We start from the raw sequence: 23,329 nt of genomic DNA on the forward strand, positions 1-23,329 counted from the left end.
TTAGGGTAAAGCTGAACCCATCTGACTACTTTGGCCTTGTAGATGATAAGTAAGGCTTTGCCATAAAAATGGATTTAAATTCAATCCTGGACTCCTCTGACAACCAGAAGAGCTGTGTGATTTTATCAGTTAGGTGGAGAGTAACTCCAACTAAATTTTGGTGATGGGGAACACTAAAGAGATACTAAAATTGAACACTAAGAAAAACCATGCCGTAACAGAAACCATAGAAACAAGCAGTATTGCTGTGTTGTATAGACTGTGAAACAACCCCGGCCACCACCGTAGAAGAAGAAGACGTCTACGTTTCCTCCAATCAGAGGCCTCAGAGGCAAAGTTACGACATGCAGTGCGCAGGCGCTTTGAAGCGGTTACTTCATGTGTTTTACGTCGTGCTGAACGGTGGAGGTCACAGACATCCGAGCAAACTGAGGTGAGTTAATGTGTTGTAGCGTTTGAAATCTGAAAATAAAACAACTCACTAGCTTAGCATTAGTATAACAGTCGTTACACACTGAGATAGAGATGCTATCATGTTTCACTTTTTAAACTGTGGCAACACGAACTGAGGAAGGCGCACACGAGCAGCCACTTTACATGTCTATCAGCGGAGGCTAGCATACTTACTTTCACCTGGCAAGCCGCTAGGATCATTGACACTGACTTTAATAATGCTGTTTGCATAATAATGGCGTTTTGCGTAATACACTAGTCTGCAGATTCGGCTTTGTTTGCTGGATTTCTTAGATTACGTCTAGCCGGTAAGCTAATGCTAATATTTAGCTAAATTAGCTACAACCTACAGCATTGACATCACTCAAGGCCAAAGCCTATTGTTGCTAAAGGGAAGGGATTTAACTTAAGTTGGCTCTCTGTGATGGAGAATTAGGTTGTTTACACGGCATGGCGTAGGACCAAGGTAGATGGTGTCCATGGAGGGTTTTAAACGTTTACCCTTTCAATGCCTGCAGGTTGCTGTCATGGCCAAATTATTTGAGTCTCTTGGAAAGTTGGGGCTTGCCCTTGCCATCGGTGGAAGTGTGGTGAACTCTGCCCTCTTTAATGGTGAGTACTGGGCAGTTCTACAAAAATGTTCTTCAACACCCACAGATGAGACTGCCTGCAGTACAGATGCATTTGCATTCATTAGTTTATTCTCCTCGTGAAAAAACTTGAAGCCTGCTTTTTGTGATAATCGGCTTTAAACAGACGTCTCAAATGGAGAATGAATACCCTGATTATTTTTTTTTTCTAATCAATTAAGTAGTCTATTATTTTGCCAAACTTTGTGGTATTCTCACCATGCTTCAGTATTGTATTTTTAGGGAGAAATTGATTACCTTCAATAAAATTATTCCTTTTAGTTTGAAAGAGAGAGTTTTAAATTACATGTTAGACTGAATGTCCTCCTCTCTACAGTTGATGCAGGGCACCGGGCTGTAATATTTGACAGGTTTCGTGGGGTTCAAGATGCCGTTGTTGGTGAAGGGACCCACTTTCTTATTCCCTGGGTTCAGAAACCCATCATCTTTGATTGCCGCTCCCGTCCACGCAATGTGCCTGTCATCACCGGTAGCAAAGGTATGCAAACATACAATTAAAAAAATTTTTTAAAAAGTTATGCTCAACCATGTGTGGTCTCTCCAAACTCAGGTTTGGCTTTATTATTTAAACTGTAAAAATAAAATGATTCATTCACACATTTAAGTTTTTGTTGTTTTGTTTTGTTTTTTTTTACTTTTAATGACTGTCTTGTGAAATGCAATATAAATGACTTTTAATCTATTTGTCCTACAGATCTGCAGAATGTAAACATCACACTGCGTATCCTATTCCGACCAGTGACGAATCAGCTGCCACGCATTTTCACCAGTATTGGTGAGGACTATGATGAAAGGGTGCTACCATCCATTACCACAGAGGTCTTAAAGGCTGTAGTGGTAGGTATTGAGCTACACATTATACTAATTTACAAAGTAGAAAATACCTTCTGCAACATAATATAATTCTGGGAATTCAAAAAAGTTTTCTTAATTAAATTTCCACAGGTAAATACATTTTTCTTTTCTTCCTCTCTGTTTCTGCCTTTTGGAAAATGGCCATATGAACTGACTTTAAGTATTGCGTCTCATCCCTACAGGCCAGGTTTGATGCTGGCGAGCTCATCACTCAGAGAGAGCTTGTGTCTCGCCAGGTTAGTGAGGACCTTACAGAAAGAGCCTCCACCTTTGGCCTCATCTTGGATGATGTTTCACTGGTATGAAACTGGCTATAAATTTTTTCATAATGCCTTTTTATCTCATTGTTGGCTGTTATTTTGGATAATGGATAAAAGATTTTATGGCTTTTTTTCTAGACACACTTGACCTTTGGCAAGGAATTCACAGAGGCTGTTGAGATGAAACAGGTGGCCCAGCAGGAGGCCGAGAGGGCCCGTTTCATTGTAGAAAAGGTATCCTTTTGAGCATTCATGTCCTTTCTATGTTGGTTATAGAGCTGGATTTAAAACATTTGAATAATCAATTTGAATCAAAGAGCAGAAAGCAAAATCACTTCACCACAAGGATTGCTGGTGTGCACTGCCTGTAGATTAAAAAAATAGTATGTCGAGTCACACCTTCCTCTACCCCTGCTCTACCTCCCACTCGCCTCATCTGCAAAATGCAAACGCACTGATCTAAACATCACCATTTTGGGGAATAACTTATAACATTTTTGTTGTTACTTACATGTCCAGGAGAAGAGCTAGTTCCAAGTCAAGTTGTAGCTCCTTTAGCTCTTATAGAACTCTCAACCTTAAAACTGCAAGGCCAGATGTTAGTATGGGTTTTGTCTCTCTAATCTAGAAATTATTCTTTTCTTCTTGTTGCTCATTTAATATAATATCTGTTCATAAAATTCACAGATTGATTTTTTTTTTTTTTTCTTTTGTGAGAGGCGAGAGGCAGGGTACATTCTTGATAGGTTGCCAGTCCATCACAGGGCCACACAGAGAGACAAGCAACCATTCAGTCATAATCACTCCATAGGGACAATTTAGAACATCCAATTAAGCTAATGTGCATGTCTTTGGAGGCTGGGAGGAAGCTGGAGTACCTGGAGAGAACCCACACATGCACAGGGAGAACATGCAAACTGTTGGAACGTCCCTCCAGCATGTACATATGTAATCTAAATCAAATCAGGTTGTTGTGAATTTAAAAGATTTGGGAAATTGAAGATGATACCCAGCCCTAGTATGTTGCCTGTTTTAGTGAAAAATGACAGCTTAAATGAGAGCTATTTTCTGTTTTATGTTTTTAGGCAGAACAACAGAAGCAGGCTGCCATCATCTCAGCAGAGGGAGATTCACAGGCTGCTTTGCTAATTGCCAACTCTCTGATGGAGGCTGGTGATGGTTTGGTAGAGCTACGTAAGCTGGAGGCAGCTGAGGACATTGCCTTCCAGCTGTCACGCTCCCGCAATGTCACTTACCTGCCGTCTGGCCAAGGCACACTTCTCCAACTGCCCCAGTGATAGCACCTAACTCTGTCTATCCCACTTTTTGTAGTCACCAGCTGCAACTTGGGCCATGGGTAGGGTGTGGTTGGAAGATTCAATAGAGGGTTCTCCTATCTTCACACATATTAGTCACATTCTTTCTCTAACCACCACTGAACTGGGCACTGCTAACGGCAGCATGGTGGGGGATAGAGTGAGAGCTTTGTGATGGATACATTTATGAAGTCCAACCTTGTCTATGAAAGTGAAGGGGTCAGTTACTATATTTAAGTATATAAATAAACCGTTGAGAATTATTGTCAGGGTGATAAATTGACATACAAAGTTATTTTCAAACTAGAGCTTTGCATGTGTGGAAAGCAGCAGACAAAAGAATAGAAATGCCCTATAGACCATTAAAAAAAAAAAAAGTAAAATTGCAAATTATGCATCACTGTTATTGTTGTCCTGGAAAGTTTAACTTCTCTCAAATCTGATATGAAATGCAATCTTTTTGATTCATTCAAGGTGATTTTGTCACAAATCATTTTGCCGGTCCACTTAAATTGGAATGTGCCTATTTGAAAGAAGATGACTCTTAATTCTTGACATTTGTTGCTGTGTCTTTAGTTTTTCAGAAGACAGTGCAAGTCACATGATTCAGAAATGGCTCGTGTTAACAATAAAGTCATCTTTCTACCGCCCATTGGTCAGACTTGTCAATCAGCAGCATCGAGATACATGTCCAGCACTTTACTCAGCTTGATAAGAATGGTCACATGTGTGTGTGTGTATACATATATATATATATATATATATATATATATATATATATATATATATATATATATATATATATATATATATATATACACACACTATGTAAATGCAACTATGCATAAAAGTTGTTTGTTTTTTCTTTGCTTCCTAAAACTACATTCTCTAGTTTCTCATTCTGACTGTTTTCTGTATATTTTGGGACAGTATAAAATACCTTACTCACTTGTCCCCAGTGGGCATTGGCACTTCTCTGTCCACAGTTATTAAATGAAATATTCAAATGAAATCGTCATCCTCACTCGAGTTCACGGCCGGCCATTATTACTGTGTTAAATCGGATTATGAAAAGTGAATAAATTAATTGCCGTCTTCTCATGAGATCATGAAATGGTCTTCCGCTTCTTATTAATATTTCATCCATCGAGAATTTCGGCTTCACGTGTGTGCGCGCGTGCCCTGTTTGTGTGGAAGGGAGACGAAAATAATCCAGTCAGACACTGCCGCGCGCGCCTGCCCAGACAGCGGCCTGAATGCCTGGGATGAGCGCGGGACGACGGTGGTACGCGCCAGTGCTTGGCTGGGCCACGTAGCGGGGTTGAGGACGCCGGTGCGCAGGTTGTCTCCGCAGCTCGTAACGCTCGTTAGCAAATAATACCCCATTTTGCAGACAAAGGCAACTGGCATTGCTTTCTCTAAGTACACCTTCGCGAAAGTAAAATCTAGGGCGAGCAAGAGAAGTGCGCGTGCAACCCTGAATCTGTGCAACTCTGATTGCACGAACGCAAAGAAGGAGGTCGCTCTCTCGACGGAGGTAAGCCCGCAAACTGACAACAAAATGCCGCTCTTCTACTACATTTGGTGCGCTAACATGAATGACACGTATAGCAGCTGCTGGGAGAAGCAGACAACCATCTCCGGTGACCGAAGCTACGGTGAGACTTGACCGCGAGCTCATCTCGCACTGACTTTGTGACAGTGTCGAGTTGAGTGGGTTTCCCAGTACAGCAGGCTGGGTTTTGTTAGGACAGCGGCGCACAACTGGGGAGAGAGTCTGAAAACAAATCATGATATCAGATTCTCTTTTAGCGTCGCGTGGGCCCGGTAGCTGTCATACATTACAATTAATGTGCAGCACCGGGGGAAAAAAAAGTGTAGCTTTAACGATATCTGACGTTTACTGCTAGCTTTAAGCTAACTAGCCACAATCTGCGGGGTTTGGAGGTTAAAAAGTAAAATGTGTTTAAGATAATGCATGCAAGGAAATACGAGCCCTTAGATGGTATAGCTGGTGCAAGACTATGGGTTTTGTAAGGAAAGATTAAGCTAATGGGTGCGCCTTGAGCTAATGTAGCCAAGTTAGCTTGTCATGTGTATTCAGGTTGGTAGTAAAGAATATTGCTAGCGAGCTAAGTAGCCCAAGTTGGTCAGGCCTGTACAACATTGCTACTGTTCGTTGTACAGTGTTGCCTTTTTTGTTTTAACCCCTTCTGTGCTTCATGGACACAGCAGTTTCCACGCCACAAAGGTTACTTTTTTTTTTTTTATTAATTGTATTCATTAAATATACTTGTCTAACATATATGCAGTTTGTAAATTTTGGTTTCAGTTCAAAGGCTTGTTGAGGCAAGTCTGTCTTTTTGAAATTTTAATAAAGCTTACCTGCACTAATAAAAAATAAAGTAATCTAATGAATACAGTGTCCATTGTTACTGGTGTCAATGGACTGTCAGGTTTTAATGTGTCATCCTTTGCAAGTGTGAGACTATGTAATAGATGTGTATGTATATATTATTCACCCATTTTTCATTAATAACCCACAAATGATTTGCACTAAACACACACACACAAAAAAAACCCTTGGTATTGCTTTATGACCCGATTATAGGCTTGAGGGCCAAATACCTAGAGAGGCATGAAGCACCCCTGCAGTGTACCACACAGTGTGCAGGTTAAGGTCTTATGAGTTTGGACAGAGTCAGGAATGTGAACCTTCACATGGTATTCTACAAGCTCCAAAAGAGAAAGCTCATTAAGGTCTAGACTTCAGAGGGTGCATGGATTTGTGTAGCTTTGCTGTCTAATAAGAGGTAAACGTGACACATTTTGACTACAGATGTCTCATCTGCTTTACTGTCACAGCTAAGCCAAGTTGTCACCATGTGAACCATTTAAAAGATCTAGGTTTTAGCGTTCTATAAAACACTCCCATCCTGTATCACACTAATCTCGAGCCACAGTAGCATCTATCCGGTGTATGACTAGGTTTGTGGCTTACCCTATATGAAGTGAGTTCGGGTTTCTCAGTATGTCTCTGAAAACCAAATTGAGGAAAGTTTAAATTAGGCATTTCCTGGGGGGGAAAAAAAGAATGGGTATGCAAGTATTTGCATTGGTCTGCTGTGGATTTGCAAAACAAGCTGTCAGAGACATTTGTCAGTGCACTTTTTTATGTGTTTAATATATCTTTTAAAGTTCTTGTGAGGGGGATAATGCATATAGAAATGGTTTCAATAGATTTGAGCCCCATATCTAAGATGATGATTGCACAGACTTAATTTCAATCAATATTGAGATATTACGCTCTACATTTGCCACATCAAAAGACAATATTATTTCACTCTATGAGTGAAACCTAGAAATGACTCATCATTGATATTGATTAGAGTGAAAGTGTTAAATGCAAAGAGATATTTACCTACTTATTTATGCTCTACAGTTGTTGTCATTGGCTAATTACTTTTAAAATCCTGCAGGGATGGAACCATTCTAATTCAAGCTCATGCAATAGTTTCTCATGCAGTTTATATTGCATTGTCATCTAGACAACAGGATAATCTATTAGGCTTTGTGTGTAGGACAACCGTGTGAGTGGAGTTGCTCTGTCAGTGCTGAACTCCCCCCTCCCCCTGTGGTTATAATACTCTCAGAACTGCTGTCCAATTCTCAGAGAGGATCAGAGTCGGCATGCACAGGAAGACGTGTGCCTTTACATGAGTGATTAAAGTCTGTGTAAACTGCTTTCATTTTTTGCTGGCAAAAGAAGGTGGAACTGGCTGATTTGTTTTACGTTAAACTTTAGTTGTATTGAGATTAGTCAGAAGTGCATACTTTTTGTTGACAGGAGTTGCAGATTATTGGTCTTAGGAAGCAATTTCACTGGAGCACAGATTTCAATGTTGATGTATCAGGCGGAAGGAGCGAGTTAGTGAGCAAAGTTTTAAAATTTTACATTTAGACTTATTTTTAATGAGTACATTCAGCTTCTGTGCTCAGATGATAGTTTTAAAGAGTTGAACCATTGATATAACCCTTTGTACAACCAATGAAATTGGGATGTTATGTAAAACATAAATAAAAACAGAATACAGTCATTTGCAAATATTTTTTTAACCTATATTCATTTGATCATGCAAAGACAAAATAATTTATGTTCAAACTAATGTCCTTTGGTTTATTTGGTTTAATTTTAATTTTTTTTTTTTTTTCCAAGTATTCACTCATTTTGAATGTGATTCCTGCACTACATTTGAAAAAAAACGGGGGCATGTTTACTGCTGTGTTACATCACTTTTCCTTTAAAAGACATTCAATAAACTGAGGACACTAATTGTTGAAGCTGTTTCCCATTCTTGCTTGATATCAAGCTTCAGTTGTTTGACAGTCTGGGGTCTCAGTTGTTGTATTTTGCACTTCATAGCAGGTCTAGACTGCAGGCAGGCCAGTCTAGTACACACACACTCTGTTACTAAGAAGCCTTGCTGTTGAAACATGTGCAGAATGTAGCCTGGCATTGTCTTGCTGAAATATTTAAGGATGGAAAAATGTCTTTTGGATGCAACATATGTTGCTCCTAACCTGTACGCACCTTTCAGCAGTAATGCTGATGGTATGTGAGAGTGCCCATTGCATGGATAACAAACACAACCCCAGACCATCACAGATGCTGGCTTTTGAACTTTGCACTGATAACAATCTGGATAGTCCATTTACCTTTTGGGTCCTGGAAGACATGCTGTCCATAATTTCCTAAAACAATCTAAAATGTGGCTTCTTCGTCAGACCACAGCACGCTGTTCAACTTTGTGTCAGTCCACCTCAGATCAGGTCGGGTCCAGAAAAGTCAGCAGCATTTCTGGTTGTTGTTGATACATGGCTTTCAGAGTGTTCACTGTGGATCCAGTAAGGAAAACTGACAATGTGGTAATATGCTTTACACTGTGATGTCAGTTTTTAATGCTGAGGGATTGAAGGTCACGGGCATTCAGTGTTTGTTTCAGCCTTGCCTCTGGCGTGCAGAGATTTCTCCAGATTTTTTAAATCTTTTGATGATATTATGGACAGTAGATTATAAAATCTCCAAATTCCTTGTAGTTGTATGTTGTGGAACATTCTTAAACTCTTGGCTCATGCAGTTGTTCACAAAGTAGTGAACCTCACCACATCCTTGCATGTGAGTGACGGACCTTTTTGCTGATGCTGCTTTTATATCCAATCACTCACCTGTTTCCAGTTAACTTGTTCAAATGGGAGTGTCCCACACATGTGTTTTTTGAGCTCCCTCAACTTTCTTAGTCTTTTCTTGCTCCCATCCCCAACATGTTGCAGGCATCAAATTCAAAATGAGTTGATAATTACAAAAAAAAAAACAACACTGTTTCTTTTTTAAATAAATATTTTAATTTGAACATAAATATCTTGTTTTGTTGTTTTGTAGTGTATTAATTAGAGTATAAGAACATTTGCAAATAATTGTTTTCAGATTTATTTGTAGTAAAATATTTTTCGATGGGAAAAGTTAATAGCTGTACCTCAAAACATTATTAATATAAAAACATTGCATTTATTGTATTGCAGGCATTGTAATGAAGCCAATTTTAATCTGCTTTTGAAGACTGTCTTGCTTACTTTTACATGACTCAAACCTGACATTTTACCTTATTAACCCCCCCCACCCCCACCCACACACACACACACACACACACACACAAATAGAATTGTACATGCATCAAGAGAAGGGTGAAGATTGTTTTTTTTTTTTTTTTTTTTTATGCATAGTGATGCATAGTGTTTATCACAAGTAAAGTAAAAATGCCTGTGAAGATCAATTAGAAAGGATGTTTGCTGTCTCCAAGAAAGGGAAGGAAATGCACTTTTTGTACACTGCTTAGGTTTTCTAGCAGAGAAGCCGCCCTGATGCATGCTAGAATGAATAATAACTTGTAGAGGCTGTTCGAGGTCAACCAACTGTCACCCGCACACACCTCAGCTTGTTGCACATTATTCTATGACTTTACATATAAAACAAAACTTTGTGTTTTCTGTGAATTTTTCTTTTTTGTGATGTTTAATCTTAATGTCACAGAAAGTGCAGAACATAATCTCCACTGGCAAGCTGACATACAGTTTCCTGTGGTTGTATTTGCAATACAAGCTCCTGAGCTGTGGTTACACTACGCTCTCTTAACAGTCAATGGGGGTTGCGTGCATGTGTTGTTTAATGAGTGATGTTTCTGCCATTTCAGTAGGGCTTTTTGGTTTGTGGAAAGTATTCAGGTTTTTCTAAGTGGTCCTTCATGTTTAAGAAATTTGGAGCAAAATTGTGATTGAGGTAAGTTTTTAAAGGGGGTTAGTGTAAATTTGCCAGGCTTTATATTCAGATTGTAAAAACGACAAAGCAATTGCACCTGTTTGTTCGCAGTTGGGCAGATTTTTTTTTGCTGCACACAAGCTTTGAGGTTTGTCTGTTATTAAGGTTCTCATAATCTAAATCATAAAACTCTTTAAAGTCTCTTTTGAATGCTTTGGAAATAAGAATGTCTTGTTCTTTTGTGGTAATTTTTCACTTATATTAATGGGCTGTATTGTGGCGTTTCACTCCAGAAACTGTCTAAATTTGATAATGAAATGTTTCAGTTGTGGTCTACAGAAATCTAGACGACACAGTTATTGCAATTAGGCTCATATTCATTTGTGAAACTGTGGTTTCAACGCCCACATGTAGCACTGAAACGTTTGCGGCCAGATACGATACTCGTTTCAAACTTGACATGGCGGCAGTTTCAGGTCTCAGACTCTAGTGACACTAAAAAGACAATACAAGAGGATTTTCTTTCATCTTATCTTCAATTTACCCCGTTGTTTGTTTGTTTTTTTCCACACATCACAGGTGTCGCGCAGTAAATGGCTGTTGGAGCAACACCCAGAAGTCCTTCCAGCAGCTTTGTGCCTGGTGTTGAGCTCATCTTTAGCCGCAGTGCCGTTTGAAGACCTCTGCACCTGCAGAACAGCAACCCACAACAAAACTGAGATTTTAATTTGACTCTTTTTTTTTTTTTCTTTTCTCATAACTGTATGTCTTTCCAACTGCATTTCCTGTCTTGGACGGCATGGATGCTCTCTTTGAATCAGGCTGACTTGTTCTCACCTTGTCCCCTTCCTTCCTGTCTCTACAGAAGAAGGAGGGTGGGGGATTAGTGTGGTATCCCCTACTCCTCCTTGTAGACAAGGCTAGTTTCCCTTGACACCATAACAGTTACTTTTCTGAAAGATTTTTTTTTTTGCTCCCATCACTTCCATCCCTCCCTACCTTCTTGATGAAATCCTGTCAGAGTCTCAAGGAGGAGGTCTCCATCCCTGGCCTTGGCGGGATGTCGCAGGAGGAAGGACGTAGGGCTCCAGTGACCCAGTCTTACTTTCACTCTGCTAACCCAGAGCTGGAGCTGCAGGGAAAGGTTTTTAAAAGGGAAGGTGGTGGAAAGCCTTACTCTGTGTTGGTGGACAGTAAAATAACAGCCAAGGCGTCCATCGGAGAGCAGAACATTGGTCAGTTGCCCTCCCAACATGTGACTACACAGCAGCATCAGCAGTACTTCAGAGAGGGAGGAACTGGGCAGGAAGTGGGGACACAAGGATCCCAAGCTGGGAATGAGGGGTCCTCTGATGACACTGAAGATGATGAAGATGAAGAGGAGGAAGGGGAAGACTGTGAAGAGGGCTTCAAGCGTGAGCAGATAATTGTGGAGGTTAACCTGAACAACCAGACGCTTCATGTATCCAAGGGGGACAACAAAACCGGGGGGACAGCAGATGACTCGGAGAGAGCTGGGAGCGACGAGGAGGAAGAGGAAGAAGAAGACGACGAAGAGGATGATGAAGATGATGACAGCCTTGATGAAGAAGAGGATGAAGATGATGTGGAAGAAGAGGTGGAGAGTCAAAGAATGCGACCAAAAAGAGCCCGTCGAGGTGCGAGCAGCACATCGGCTCACAGCCAGCCACAAAGGAAAAGCCTCAGAACGGCTCTGAGCTCTGCCGCCGCTGGAATGACCACCAGAGGACGGAGGAAGCGCATGGAGCCTCCAAAGAGCAAACGCAGGTCAGCCAGGTCTACTCCCTCCTCCGCCGGTACCGCTACTACTACGGGGAAAACGGAGGTGGACGAGAAGGAGATGCTGGCGTGCGAAAAGTGTCCAAGAGTGTTCAACACGCGCTGGTACCTGGAGAAGCACATGAATGTTACACACAGGCGGATGCAGATCTGCGACAAGTGTGGCAAGAAGTTCGTCTTGGAGAGCGAGTTGGCGCTGCATCAGCAGACTGACTGTGAGAAAAACATCCAGGTATGTAAATAATGTTCAGAATAAATAAGTGTTGCAGGTTGGATCATGGAGTTGCAATGCTGCGTGATATTAGGAAAACATGCAGCTCATATTGTCAGTTGAATATGGCGATAACATAATATAATTTGATTATAATGTATTGAAATATAATTTATATATAAATACTAGGGGTGGGAAAATCGAATCGAAAAATCAATTATAGCAGCAGAATGATGGTCTGGCTACTGTGTTGTTTTTTACTAATTGAAATCAAGAAAAATGACGAGCAAAAAAAAGTTTTGTCCAATTTTTGTTGTTTTTAATCTACAAAAAACAGCAATATTGAAGAATTGTGAGAATCGCAACTTAAATCAAATTGCCACCCAAAAAATCAGAATCGAATCGAATCGGAACAAAAGCATATTGTCACAGCCCTAATAAATAACAGTACCAGTCTAATACAGGTGGTCCTCGGTCTACGAATGAGTTCCTTTCCTACCGCTGCAACGAAACCCAAAATTATGAGCAAGTCGGACTTTTATCCGGGTCCTAATGACCGATAATGCCCCATTGATCACTAAATAACTAAATACAACATGTATAATACATGATATTAATAGAAAAAACAAACAGTATAGGCAATTAAAATAAACACTGAGGGGTCGTCTCAGCTTCTGTGACACATCGTAAGAGCTTATGTGGGCCCTCATTACTTCAAAACTTGCTCCATTTTTTAAAAAAAAATTATTTAATGAGGTTGTAAAGTCTAGGCGACATAAGTGGAGAACTGCGTAACCCGAGGACCGCCTGCGATTTCGTCAACAAGGACTGCATTCCCCTTTTGCATTTTTTAATGTTGTACAACTAACAATCATCCACAATTACAAAACTTCCTCTGAATTCTGCCATTGTCAATACAACTGTCATGTTTAACGGTGCATTTTTCAATATATTGTCCAGCCTTGCCGCATGTAGCGAATGCAGATGTATGAGAATGCATGCTGTATGCTTCATGAACAAGAAACATGCTCGAAAAAGCTTTATAGAACCTAGATAAGATTAAAAGCTCCCTCATAATTCATTCAACATGAACTTGTTCAGGTTGATGTTAAATAGCTTGATGCTGAGGTCAGAAACCATTTGAAAAATACAGCTATTGTGTTAAACTTTGAGAGTAGTGATGACAAGATTGTTGTTGTGAAATAAAGTAAAAGCTGTCTCCAGGTAAAGGAAGGTTAATCTGCTACCATGGAGACAGTCATCTGCTGGTATGGCAAGTATTTTAGGACTGGTTCACGACTGGCTGGTTTTTGTTCCCTAACCCTGAAAGGTGATTCAGTGTTTTAATTCCCATGGGCCCGTACAGCTGTTTTGAATAGCTCAACTTAGCCCTGTTTTGCTGAGTGCGGTTTGTGTCCTTACTGTGAAGAAACATCATCTGAACAGCTGCTTTAATAAACTGGAACAATTTCTGATTGTAAACACATTCACCAGGGCTGTGACAAAATGCATTTAACCCGATTTGATTCGATTCCAATTTTTTGGGTGCCGATTCGATTTAAATTGCAATTCTCACAATTCTTCATTATTGCTGATTTTTGTAGATTAAAAACAAAATAAAAAATGTACAAAGCTTTTTTTTTGCTCGTCATTTTTCTTGATTTCAACTAGGAAAAAACTACACAGTAGCCAAACCATCATTTTGCTGCTATGAGCCAAAGAAGACAAGTAAAAAGATCAATAAATAAAAATAAAAATGACAAAAATTTTATAATGAATTATTTTTATTTATTTGAGAAAAAAAAATTCCAAAAAAATCTATTTTAAAACTGTGAAGCAAAAAAATTCCAATATTCGATTTTTCGATGAGATTTTCCCACCCCAAACGTTCAATCATACAAAGTTCAGAATCTAAAGGAAGGAAATAAAAATTATGACAAAAACTTCAGTCGCTGCTTGTTTCCAGCAGCCACCTTTCTAAAGACAGAACTTTTTCTTTTAAGATTTCCTGTCATCTGGTCTCAACACTACCCATTCATTTTGATAAGTGTTGGGGGACTTAAAGTTGTCTGGTATTGACAAATGTAACAAAAAGTACAAAGTTTATTTCAAAACAAAACCTGTTTATCTTGCATAAGAAGACCTTGCTGGCTTTGTTTAATTTGAACAGCATTTGCAAGGCAATCATCCAACCAGTAGCAGCTTTCAGGGAGCTTAAGGGTTCAAGCATGACATGAGAGGATGTGCATGCAACTGGTTCCACAGTAGTTTTATGGAAAAGGGAGACTCACATGATGTCTTGGCCTGCGTTGCAAGGAGGCATGTGGGAACTCCTAAAAGTAACTGGATGAAGTCTCTTTGATCTGATGAGACCAAGGTAAAGCTTTCTGGCCATCCTTTAAACTGTGCTGGTGCAGCTTTCTTGCATATTTGTGGCAGAATGATTTTGTGAAGATGCTTCTGTGGAGGAAACCCTGCAGTGTGAAAGATAGCTGCCATCACAGAGCTGGCTTGACAGCAAAGCAACGACACAGAATAAATTTAGAGCTTCCAAAGAAGAAGTGTACTGCAACCATCGAGTCAGACATGAAACTGTCATTTAGCCAAGAACTGTAGTGTTTTTAAAGTTCAGTCAATCTAAACTTTGCTTTAAAATGAAGTATTTTAATCTCTGTCAAATTATATTAGTAGTTGTTCAGCGTAAAGTATGGCAATGTCTGAACAATGTACTTATCTACTATTGGTTGATAGATGAAGGAATACAAAATTTAAATGCAGGAATTTAGCATTTCATAATTTGTTTGTTTTTGTTTTTGTTTTTAACCCAATCCAATCTGAGCTGTTTGAGTTGCCCAAAGGATTCAGAGGAAATAGGCTGATGAAATCCTAGATGACTCTTTCCCCCAGCAGAGGGCGCTGTTGTATAATGAAAAGATTATTCATAAGAATGATGGTTTGTTTATACTGAACATTTTTTGTCTTTTGTTTTTTATTCCTCAGTGTGTCTCCTGCAACAAGTCCTTTAAAAAGCTGTGGTCACTACATGAGCACATTAAGATTGTGCACGGCTATGCAGAGAAAAAGTTCTCCTGTGAAATCTGTGAGAAGAAGTTTTACACAATGGCTCATGTCCGTAAGCACATGGTTGGTAAGTTAGGCCTTGCAATTCATTCTGTTCTACAGGCATTAAGCAGATGATTTTATCCATGTGATAAGTGAGAATTTAACTTAATATGCATGCCTTGTGGGTGGGAGGAAGTCTGAATACCCGGGGAGAGCACACACACACACACACACACACACAGGGAGAACATGCAAACTCCACACACAAATTTCTGTGTTCAAACCTCTCTCCAGCTAAGGCTCAGATCAGTGAGGCTGTGAGGCCGCAGTGCTAACCACTACACCGCCGTGTCACCATTCCTTAGTTTTTCCTCACTTCTATATCTGTAGCAGGAGTCACCACACGCATCCAAGTCAATCAATGAGGGGGGGGGTATTCACATGACATTCTTTCCCATTGGAATATTAAATAAATGGCGTGTGACATATAAAGCAACACAGCTGGTGTTCATGGTGAGAAAATGTGTCGACCTGATAATTCACTTTGATTATGATTAGGAGAACTTCGGCATGTTTCAACTATTATTAATGCATCCGACTGTGACTTATTGGTACTTTCAGTGTTGAATATTTATATCTATCCATAAATAACTTAATATTTTTCAGAAATAAACGCAGAGTTGTAGATTGTTAACTGGAGGGCTACATTTACCACTGTGTGTCAAAAGGGAAAATGTGCTTTTGCAAGCGAATAGACATCAGCTTATTGTGAATCAAACTGAAAACCATTTAAAACAACGTCCTTCTGTTACATGCAGTGTTTAACATAAACACTCATTTTCTGCTCTTGTTTTGAAAACACAAGAAGCTGTCCACCAATTGAAGGGACTTTAGTGGGGATCAGTGTTTTCCGTCTTCTACATAGGATGTTTTAGTTTGGCTGAATTACACAAAACAGTAAAAAACGCTTTGGTTCAAAGAAATATGGGTGCATTAGCGGTTTGATTGTCCTCTGCTTAGTAACAACTACAGCCAGGTTTTTTGTTTTACCCTCATCCTTCTCTGCTTACAAAGATGTCCTCTGGTTTATTATATTTTTGCTTTATACAAAATATTTTAGTCCGAAATCAGAAAAAGTTCTCCCATATACTGGCTATTAAAGATGCACTACCAAACTTTCTGACCTTCAAACTCTGCGTTCCGGACTTGTTGGATGACACAGCGACATCTATCATGTGTATTTCTGGAGCTGCTGCTGCCCAGCAGCGTCCCACACTACACAACTTTTTCATCCGGGAAGCTATGTGACGTTACAGCAGAGTTTCGCTCCACGCTAGAAAACACACTGGTTGTATTAAGCATGCAATGTCGCTAATTCAGCAAAGAAGCGCAAGAAAATTAAGAGACAAAGGGACAAAACAAGCGTCATCATAAGATTGTCTTTTGTTGGCTGGAGAGAGCTAACAGGTCATGTACGATGCAAGATGGATGCCAAATTAGCCGTCGACAGGGGGCGTGTGACGGGGAAAATGGCAAAAGTTCTGTAGTGTGTCTTTAATGCTGTAAGTGCTGTTTGGATTTCTCAGTGAATAATCTCATGCATCCTTTAATCTGTGCAAGAGCTTAATTTTTGCCTTTCCGAGTTCCTGTTTGACCAGGGGTGCCCAAGTCCGGTCCTGCAGATCTACCATCCTGAAAACCGCATCACTTCTCCAGCAAACCTGAATCAAATGAATGCCTCGTCACCAGGCTCCTGCAGAGCTGAGTGACACGTAAATGAGGGAAGTCAGGTGTGTTGGTGAAGGGATGCATCTAAAAGGTACAGGATAGTAGAGCATGATGCACAAGGATCAGACTTGGGGACTCGTGTCTTTAGTCATTCCATCAAAATGACCTTATTACTTCAACTGCAGAAAATTGAGTATTTGCATTTATGTAAATTTTTAGTCTGTAATAGTAGTGTAGCATATATTTCTGTGCTGAAATCTTAAAACTGTCTGATTAGCTGTTTAGCTTGGTTTCTTTATCATTCTCTTCAGCTCACACTAAGGACATGCCGTTCACCTGTGAGACATGTGGGAAGTCATTTAAACGCAGCATGTCTTTAAAAGTTCACTCACTTCAGCACTCTGGGGAGAAGCCCTTCCGTTGTGAGGTAAGATGTGCCCGTCGTCGTGTTGCTGCTCTAACTTCCCATCCTAAAGTCTATTTGGAATATTTAATAGGTATTAAGAGTGAACAGAGAGTTTATGTTTATTTGAGCTCCTACAGCTGAAGAGTGTGATTCCTCTTGAAGAAAGATGTGTAACATCAGTGTATTCATCAATCTGGTAATTTGATGGCATTCAGCATTGCCTGCTTTTCTTATGTGCCTCATTCTTTCTGCAGAATTGCAGAAAAGCAAGGTTACACACTAATATTTGCCATCCAACCATGATTGGACAGTACTTATAGGAAGGTCTAAAAGTTGAGGTTGATAATTATGTATCATGATACAAATACTGGCATGCCTGATGCAGAATTGTTGTGTAAAACATGATGGATGTGTTTGAAATCAGTTGAAAATATCACTTAGCTGTGTACAGCAGATCACCAAACTTTTTCCAAAGGGGGGTTTTTCTCATAGGGTTTTATCATGAGTCACGTGCAGCTAACATTGATCTAAATAAAATTAAAAAAAGAATTTGCAGGTGGAAGCAGTTGAAAAAAAATAGACACGTTCAGAAGCTTCAGATGGAGTTTAAGCACATCGCTCTCATTCTTTGGCCCAAAAAACAAAGGAAATGTTTTAGAAAATAAAAACAAACTAAATAAACCAGTGTGCTTCAGCTGTTCATGCTTTAAACCACACAGGCGGAAACACACAATCTGTTATTACAACTATTAACACGTGATGTCATCATTTTCAGTTTCCAGTTGATTTACAGGAAGCAGGTCATGTTTGAAGGAGATTTCTCCAAATTAGGATGTGTTAATACATTTAAGGTTCATGACCAACGAGTGAGTCAGACTGATGAAAGAATTCCTGTGTGTTTACATCTAAAATAGGTTTCAGTCCTCAAGAGGACATGAGACTCGAGTTGAATTCGTCTCCCTGTAGTCATGCTTTTATTTACTCTTCTTTTCCTAATATTTGACAGCTCAGCATGGGTAAGGACTTATTTACAAGAGAGATGGCACACATTAGACATGGTCTAAGACCACCAGTTGTCTAAGGCTCTGTATTCTAACAAGGACTCAAAGTTAAGACATAAGATGCAACATGTGGCCAAAACACTGAAGCCTGAAGGTTAATTTCCTCCAGAACTGGTTTACTTTTTCCTTGTCGTAAAAACTAAATAGTCTGGTGTCATTGGTCTTATTTACACCACGGCACCTCATTTCTCTCTGCAGGATTTTTCTACTGCACACTAGTGTTTCTTCTCAAAGCCACGCAAATGTGTGCACATGCAGAGAACACGTATGGGACAATATGTTGCCTCAATCAGTTTAAAAAAAGACTATTCCTGGGTTGTTGTTTTTTTTTTTTTACTTTCCCAGAAAGGTGAAAATGGAAACATTCCTATAATGAGAACTTAATGTCCATCACAGACGGGAATCAGTATTGAATCAGTTGAATCAGTATTATTACGACTTATAATGGATCCAATATTCTTTGTAGGTTTTATAAACATCAACACTTTATCTGAACTTGGAGAATATTTAGAGCAACTCCACCCAGTAAAACTGGGACATCAGGACATGATAGAAGTTGGACAGTTTTCTGTCCTGCATGTCTTTTGTTTCAGTCATTTATGAAAAATCGGTGCGAGGTGAAATTTGAATCTAAGCATGTTGTCTTAATCTCATTTTATGAAGTTGTTAAGCTCCGTCACCAGGAAATGTTTGATGGGCTTTGCATCCCCCAGGGGTGCGAAGGCTAATCAAGAATATTAGGATAGACAGTAACTCCCACTTTCTCAGCAGGGGGGGGAAAAAACCCCAGCTCAGTCACTCCGTCCACTCTGTGAGAACATGGATCATAATAAGCATGTATTGGGAAAACACAACCAGTCGTGTTATTTTTTAACTCGAAAAGAAAACCCTACCGTCGCACAAGAAAGACATCAGGAATACCTGAAGCGAGTGGACCTGAACGGGTGAAGCTGCAGTTTGAAACCCGATCAGCTGCAGTGTAACGTGTAAATTAATCTTTGTGATTTTCTAATTGCAATATCCTAAATTCCTATTTCCATTTCAAAGGAATCGTTCAGCCTCCTAGAAGGTTGGATGCAGTGGATAATCGCCAACATTTTTACTCGTTGATTCAGAGAAAGTCGACAGAAGGGCTGCTCAGTTCCCTTCCTCAGGCCTTTTACTGCCTTATATACCAAAGAAACCATTTGTTTGGGTGGAGCTGCTCTAATTAGATGTTTAAAGTTATCCCATACTGTTAGATGTCATTAGGTGGCTATTAAGTGGATGTAATGTATAGGCTATTATCTTCCATGCCCTTGCTTTGACGAGTTCTATGGAAACTGTCGTGTAAATGCAGACTTTTATTTAGTCAGGTGGTGCCACTGACATAAATACTTCACCTCAGGAAATTACTAAACCACGAAAGCCTCATAATGCAAACATCCAGTGTTTGTTGAATGGCTGCTCAGCTCAGGCCACAAGCCATGATTATTAGTTTTATCACTTCATCTTCAGATTATTTCTGTAATAGTTTGTCAACAAAATGTGAAAAGGGTGGTGGGTGCAAAAATATTACCGTTCTGTCAAGAAGATGTGTGTTTGCTACTAAATACCATTCATTTGAATTTTTCTTTTTTTTTTTTTCCCACTTTATACAACTATTCTTCCGTTTAGCCCATTAATGACAGATGTCTCGAGGGTCATAGTGTTAAGATTTTATAGTTTCTTAACCATCTAGAATAATTAATCCTGCACTTGGGGGTCTTTTTTTTTAAATTAGTTTTCAATCCATTTAAATCCTTTTTTAATTTTAATTTATTTTTTACAAGTACATTGCAACAGCATTTACTTAATGGAATGTAGTTGCTAAATATATAAATCTGTGTATGTAGCTGCATGTATGTGTGTATAAGCATAAGCATATTTATATTACATATATATATATATATATATATATATAATTTGTGCAATTTAAAGACCAGTTCATGGACCTTTCTATACAGGGATGTATTGTTGTGCATATGTAAATGCAAACCTTGACTGTATTTAACAACAGCACCCCAGGAAGAATAGCTGTCGTTAGTTGTTGTAAGCTAATGGGGATCCAAACAAATTAAAACAAACAATACAAAAAAAAAAAAAAAAAAAAAAAAAAAGTCAGAGAAGAGCTGTTGGGGAAATGGTGGGCCGTTTTCCAGACCACTGCAGCTGAAGACCACTGCAGCTGAAGACCACTGCAGCTGACCAGAGCTGAAGGGGGGGGGGGGTTCTTCTCCTGTTGTTACAGGAAGCTCGAAATGTGCAGACAAACAACACTCTGAAAAAATTTACCAGTATAAAACTTGTTTTTGTTGGAATTTTTTTGTACGTGCATATTAACCTAAACGCTTCTGTTGTCTCTGCTGTAGAATTGTGATGAACGGTTCCAGTACAAGTACCAGCTTCGCTCCCACATGAGCATTCACATCGGACACAAGCAGTTCATGTGCCAGTGGTGTGGCAAAGACTTCAACATGAAGCAGTATTTTGACGAGCACATGAAGACACACACAGGTAGGAAATGAGAAAAGCAAAGATAGTTGAGTCGCTGTGTTTTGGGTCTGCGTTACAGTATTTTAACCTCAGAAGTTTCTGCATGAGCTCAAGCTGCCAGAAAACATTTCTAATTTTGAAACCTATTTTGGCTGCTGAAGCATTTCCATGTATCTTGGAGGTTTTTTAGGAAACAGGAGACTGAATCCATGTGGGAAAGAGGATTTAAAATCATCATCAGGCTGTAGTTCATTTCTACCAAGACATTCCAAGAATGTTGCTTTAATAAATCAGGAACGAACAGGATAAAATCTTTAGTGAATGAAGCCACAGCAATGATGCATTTGTTTGAAATTAAAATGAGTTGGTATTATTGTTGCAACTAAATGAATAAAATCCTGGAAATGAAACGTTTTGTAAAGTTGTTCACATTGAAATGGATGCATCCAAGTAAAAGAGCCAAACCAGAACACATTAAGCCTGGCTGTACTGAACAACGATGTCACACCTTTCTGTCATTTTTCCACCCCCTTTTCAATGTTGACATGTTTCTCTTCCAGCTTTAAATATAGTTACTTACAGAGAAGGAATTGGCTCAGCTACAGGAGCATTTCATGTTCATTTGTCCCTTTCAATTTTCCTCAGTTTATTTACAGTCGTTCAGTTTTGACACAACTCTTAATGTGTTCAATGTTTTTTTGTTTTTTTTAATCACCTTCTTCATTTTTTAAATAAATATGCTTTTTTTTTTTTATTATTTACGAGGTCAAGTAAATTTAAGGTCTTTGACTGTTTTTTGTTGGAAATTTTAAAGCACATTGTTAAATATTCTTTCCAAATGACAATCTTCCTGGACGCTCCGCCAACCGGGCACCACACATCCCCTATAAAAGGAAAGACATGGGGTGTTTCCCAGTTTTTGCAATGAGAGGGATGTGTTAGATGAAAGAAAAGAAGCATATATTGCTTCTTGTAATTACTAGCCAGACTCGTGCAGTTTTACATCCCTCTGGCTTTCTGTCCACAGTGCACTGCTTTTTCTAAGAGCCAGCCGAGCAGCAGTGCCTGCGTATCTGTCACTGTTTTTCTGAGCCTGTGCCTGCCGTGGGTGGACACACCGCACTCAGCTGGCCCCTCAGTTATATTTGCAATGTGTAATTATCCTAACTTCTCGTCTCCTTGCAGCTACCGACCAATTTAGTCCCATCCAGGAGGAGACACACCCAGCCATGCTCTGTGATGCCAAGCACAAATGTTAAACAAGCAAAGTTTTGCTTCCCTGAGCATGGCTTTTTTTCTAAATTCTTATGAGTGAATGTAACACTTACAGAAGGCTTGCACATTAGCTGTCACCTTTTGATATTCAATTTGTGGTGAAGAAGCTTCACACATAACATGCCAGAATCAGGCATTTAGAGAGCCCTTCAGCAGACTGTTAATAGATGGCTGTGTGGGTGGTTGCAGGCACATTCAGTGGCTCCATGGAGGGAGGTTAATGAGAGCGGCATTCCAACAGAGCTGCTGTTCACTTTCACATTTCCACTCCTCCAAGTGTGAATTGTAATAGCTTCCTGCAGAGTGGGTGGGTTGATGGCAAAGACCCTCAATTCAAGATGGCATTTTATTTGCATTTTTAAAACTGAACTGGGAAGGCAAAGTTCGCATGAAGAGCTTCACTCAGCTGGTTGTTGAAAAGTTTGGAACCATCACATCTGATATAAATGTATCACATTATTGTTTCAATTGATGGAGTCTCTGTCTGACTTTGGTGTTCTGTTTTTATGGTTCTGTTCAGGAGAGAAGCCTTTCATTTGCGAGATCTGTGGGAAGAGCTTCACCAGCCGGCCGAACATGAAGCGCCACCGCCGCACTCACACCGGCGAGAAGCCGTACCCCTGCGAGGTGTGCGGTCAGCGCTTCCGCTTCTCCAACATGCTCAAAGCACACAAGGAGAAGTGTTTCCGGGTCACCAGCCCTGTTGTTCTGCAGACTAGCGGACCCCCTGTGCCTGTCCGCATCTTTACCAATGCCTTCTCATCCTCCTCTTCATCCACCTCTGGTCCCGGCCCCTCAGCCTCCACCCCGCCCACCACTTCAGCATCTCTGGGGCTCAACCCAACAGGAGGGTCCATTCCTCCGCAGAGCCCTGTTGGACACACGTTTTCCCATGTGCAGCTTCACTCGCCACCATCTCACCATCATTCCCACCACCAGACAACCCAGCAGCACCTCTCAACCACACCCCAGCAGGCCTCACCTCACCCTCACCATCACCTGGCTGTGCCCCCAGTCTCCCACCTTCCACCTCCACCGGCCCTTTTTAAGAGCGAGCCTCTAAACCACTGCGGGCATGAGGACAACAGCTATCTGCATCACATGGCGCCACACGACAAAGGCCCCGGAGCCCCTCAGCACCACTGAGCTGTGTTCCAGGTCAGCAGGCGCCACCGGACCTCGCCTCTGTTCGCATCTTTTCACAGTCCTGCCTCAGTTTGCGGATTGCAAAGCCCCTAAAGTTGTGTCTACCGGGGAGGCGATGCATGAGCAGTGCATTGGCCGCGCAGTACCACCAGTGTCCTAGTGCTGGTCTGCAAAGGGAGGCATTAAGCACAGAAGCAGCACATGCTTTCCTTCTTTCTAAGTTCTCAGCGCCCAGCACTTGAGTGCAGTTGCAGCGTCAGTAAACTGCAGTATTGATT

The 23,329-nt window shown here is 40.3% G+C and overlaps 2 protein-coding genes across 2 annotated transcripts; both read left to right on the forward strand.

The window, feature by feature from the left end:
• The first annotated feature begins 383 nt into the window (after nt 1-383).
• phb (prohibitin) lies at nt 384-4,184 on the forward strand. Its single transcript, XM_079253452.1, has 7 exons — nt 384-433; nt 972-1,065; nt 1,420-1,581; nt 1,798-1,940; nt 2,141-2,257; nt 2,357-2,452; nt 3,304-4,184. The coding sequence occupies exons 2-7, from the start codon at nt 981-983 to the stop codon at nt 3,514-3,516; spliced, it is 816 nt and encodes a 271-aa protein (XP_079109578.1). The 5' UTR covers nt 384-433; nt 972-980; the 3' UTR covers nt 3,517-4,184.
• A 6,669-nt stretch (nt 4,185-10,853) lies between these two features.
• On the forward strand, nt 10,854-23,051 carry znf652 (zinc finger protein 652; the record flags this gene model as incomplete). Its single annotated transcript, XM_079252441.1, has 5 exons — nt 10,854-11,879; nt 14,859-15,006; nt 16,961-17,076; nt 20,507-20,651; nt 22,426-23,051. 5 exons carry the CDS (start codon nt 10,854-10,856, stop codon nt 23,049-23,051), a joined length of 2,061 nt encoding a protein of 686 aa, XP_079108567.1.
• Nucleotides 23,052-23,329: the final 278 nt, after the last annotated feature.

This window comes from Telmatherina bonti, assembly GCF_933228915.1.
Source record: "Telmatherina bonti genome assembly, chromosome: 14".
In the NCBI taxonomy this organism is placed as follows: domain Eukaryota; kingdom Metazoa; phylum Chordata; class Actinopteri; order Atheriniformes; family Telmatherinidae; genus Telmatherina; species Telmatherina bonti.

Excerpts from the sequence above, each read along its gene's own strand:
- phb (XM_079253452.1), top strand. The coding sequence starts at position 981 with ATGGCCAAATTATTTGAGTCTCTTGGAAAGTTGGGGCTTGCCCTTGCC. Across the intron at positions 1,066-1,419 it reads GAACTCTGCCCTCTTTAATG|TTGATGCAGGGCACCGGGCT; the intron begins GTGAGTACTGGG and ends TCCTCTCTACAG. Across the intron at positions 2,453-3,303 it reads CCCGTTTCATTGTAGAAAAG|GCAGAACAACAGAAGCAGGC; the intron begins GTATCCTTTTGA and ends TTATGTTTTTAG.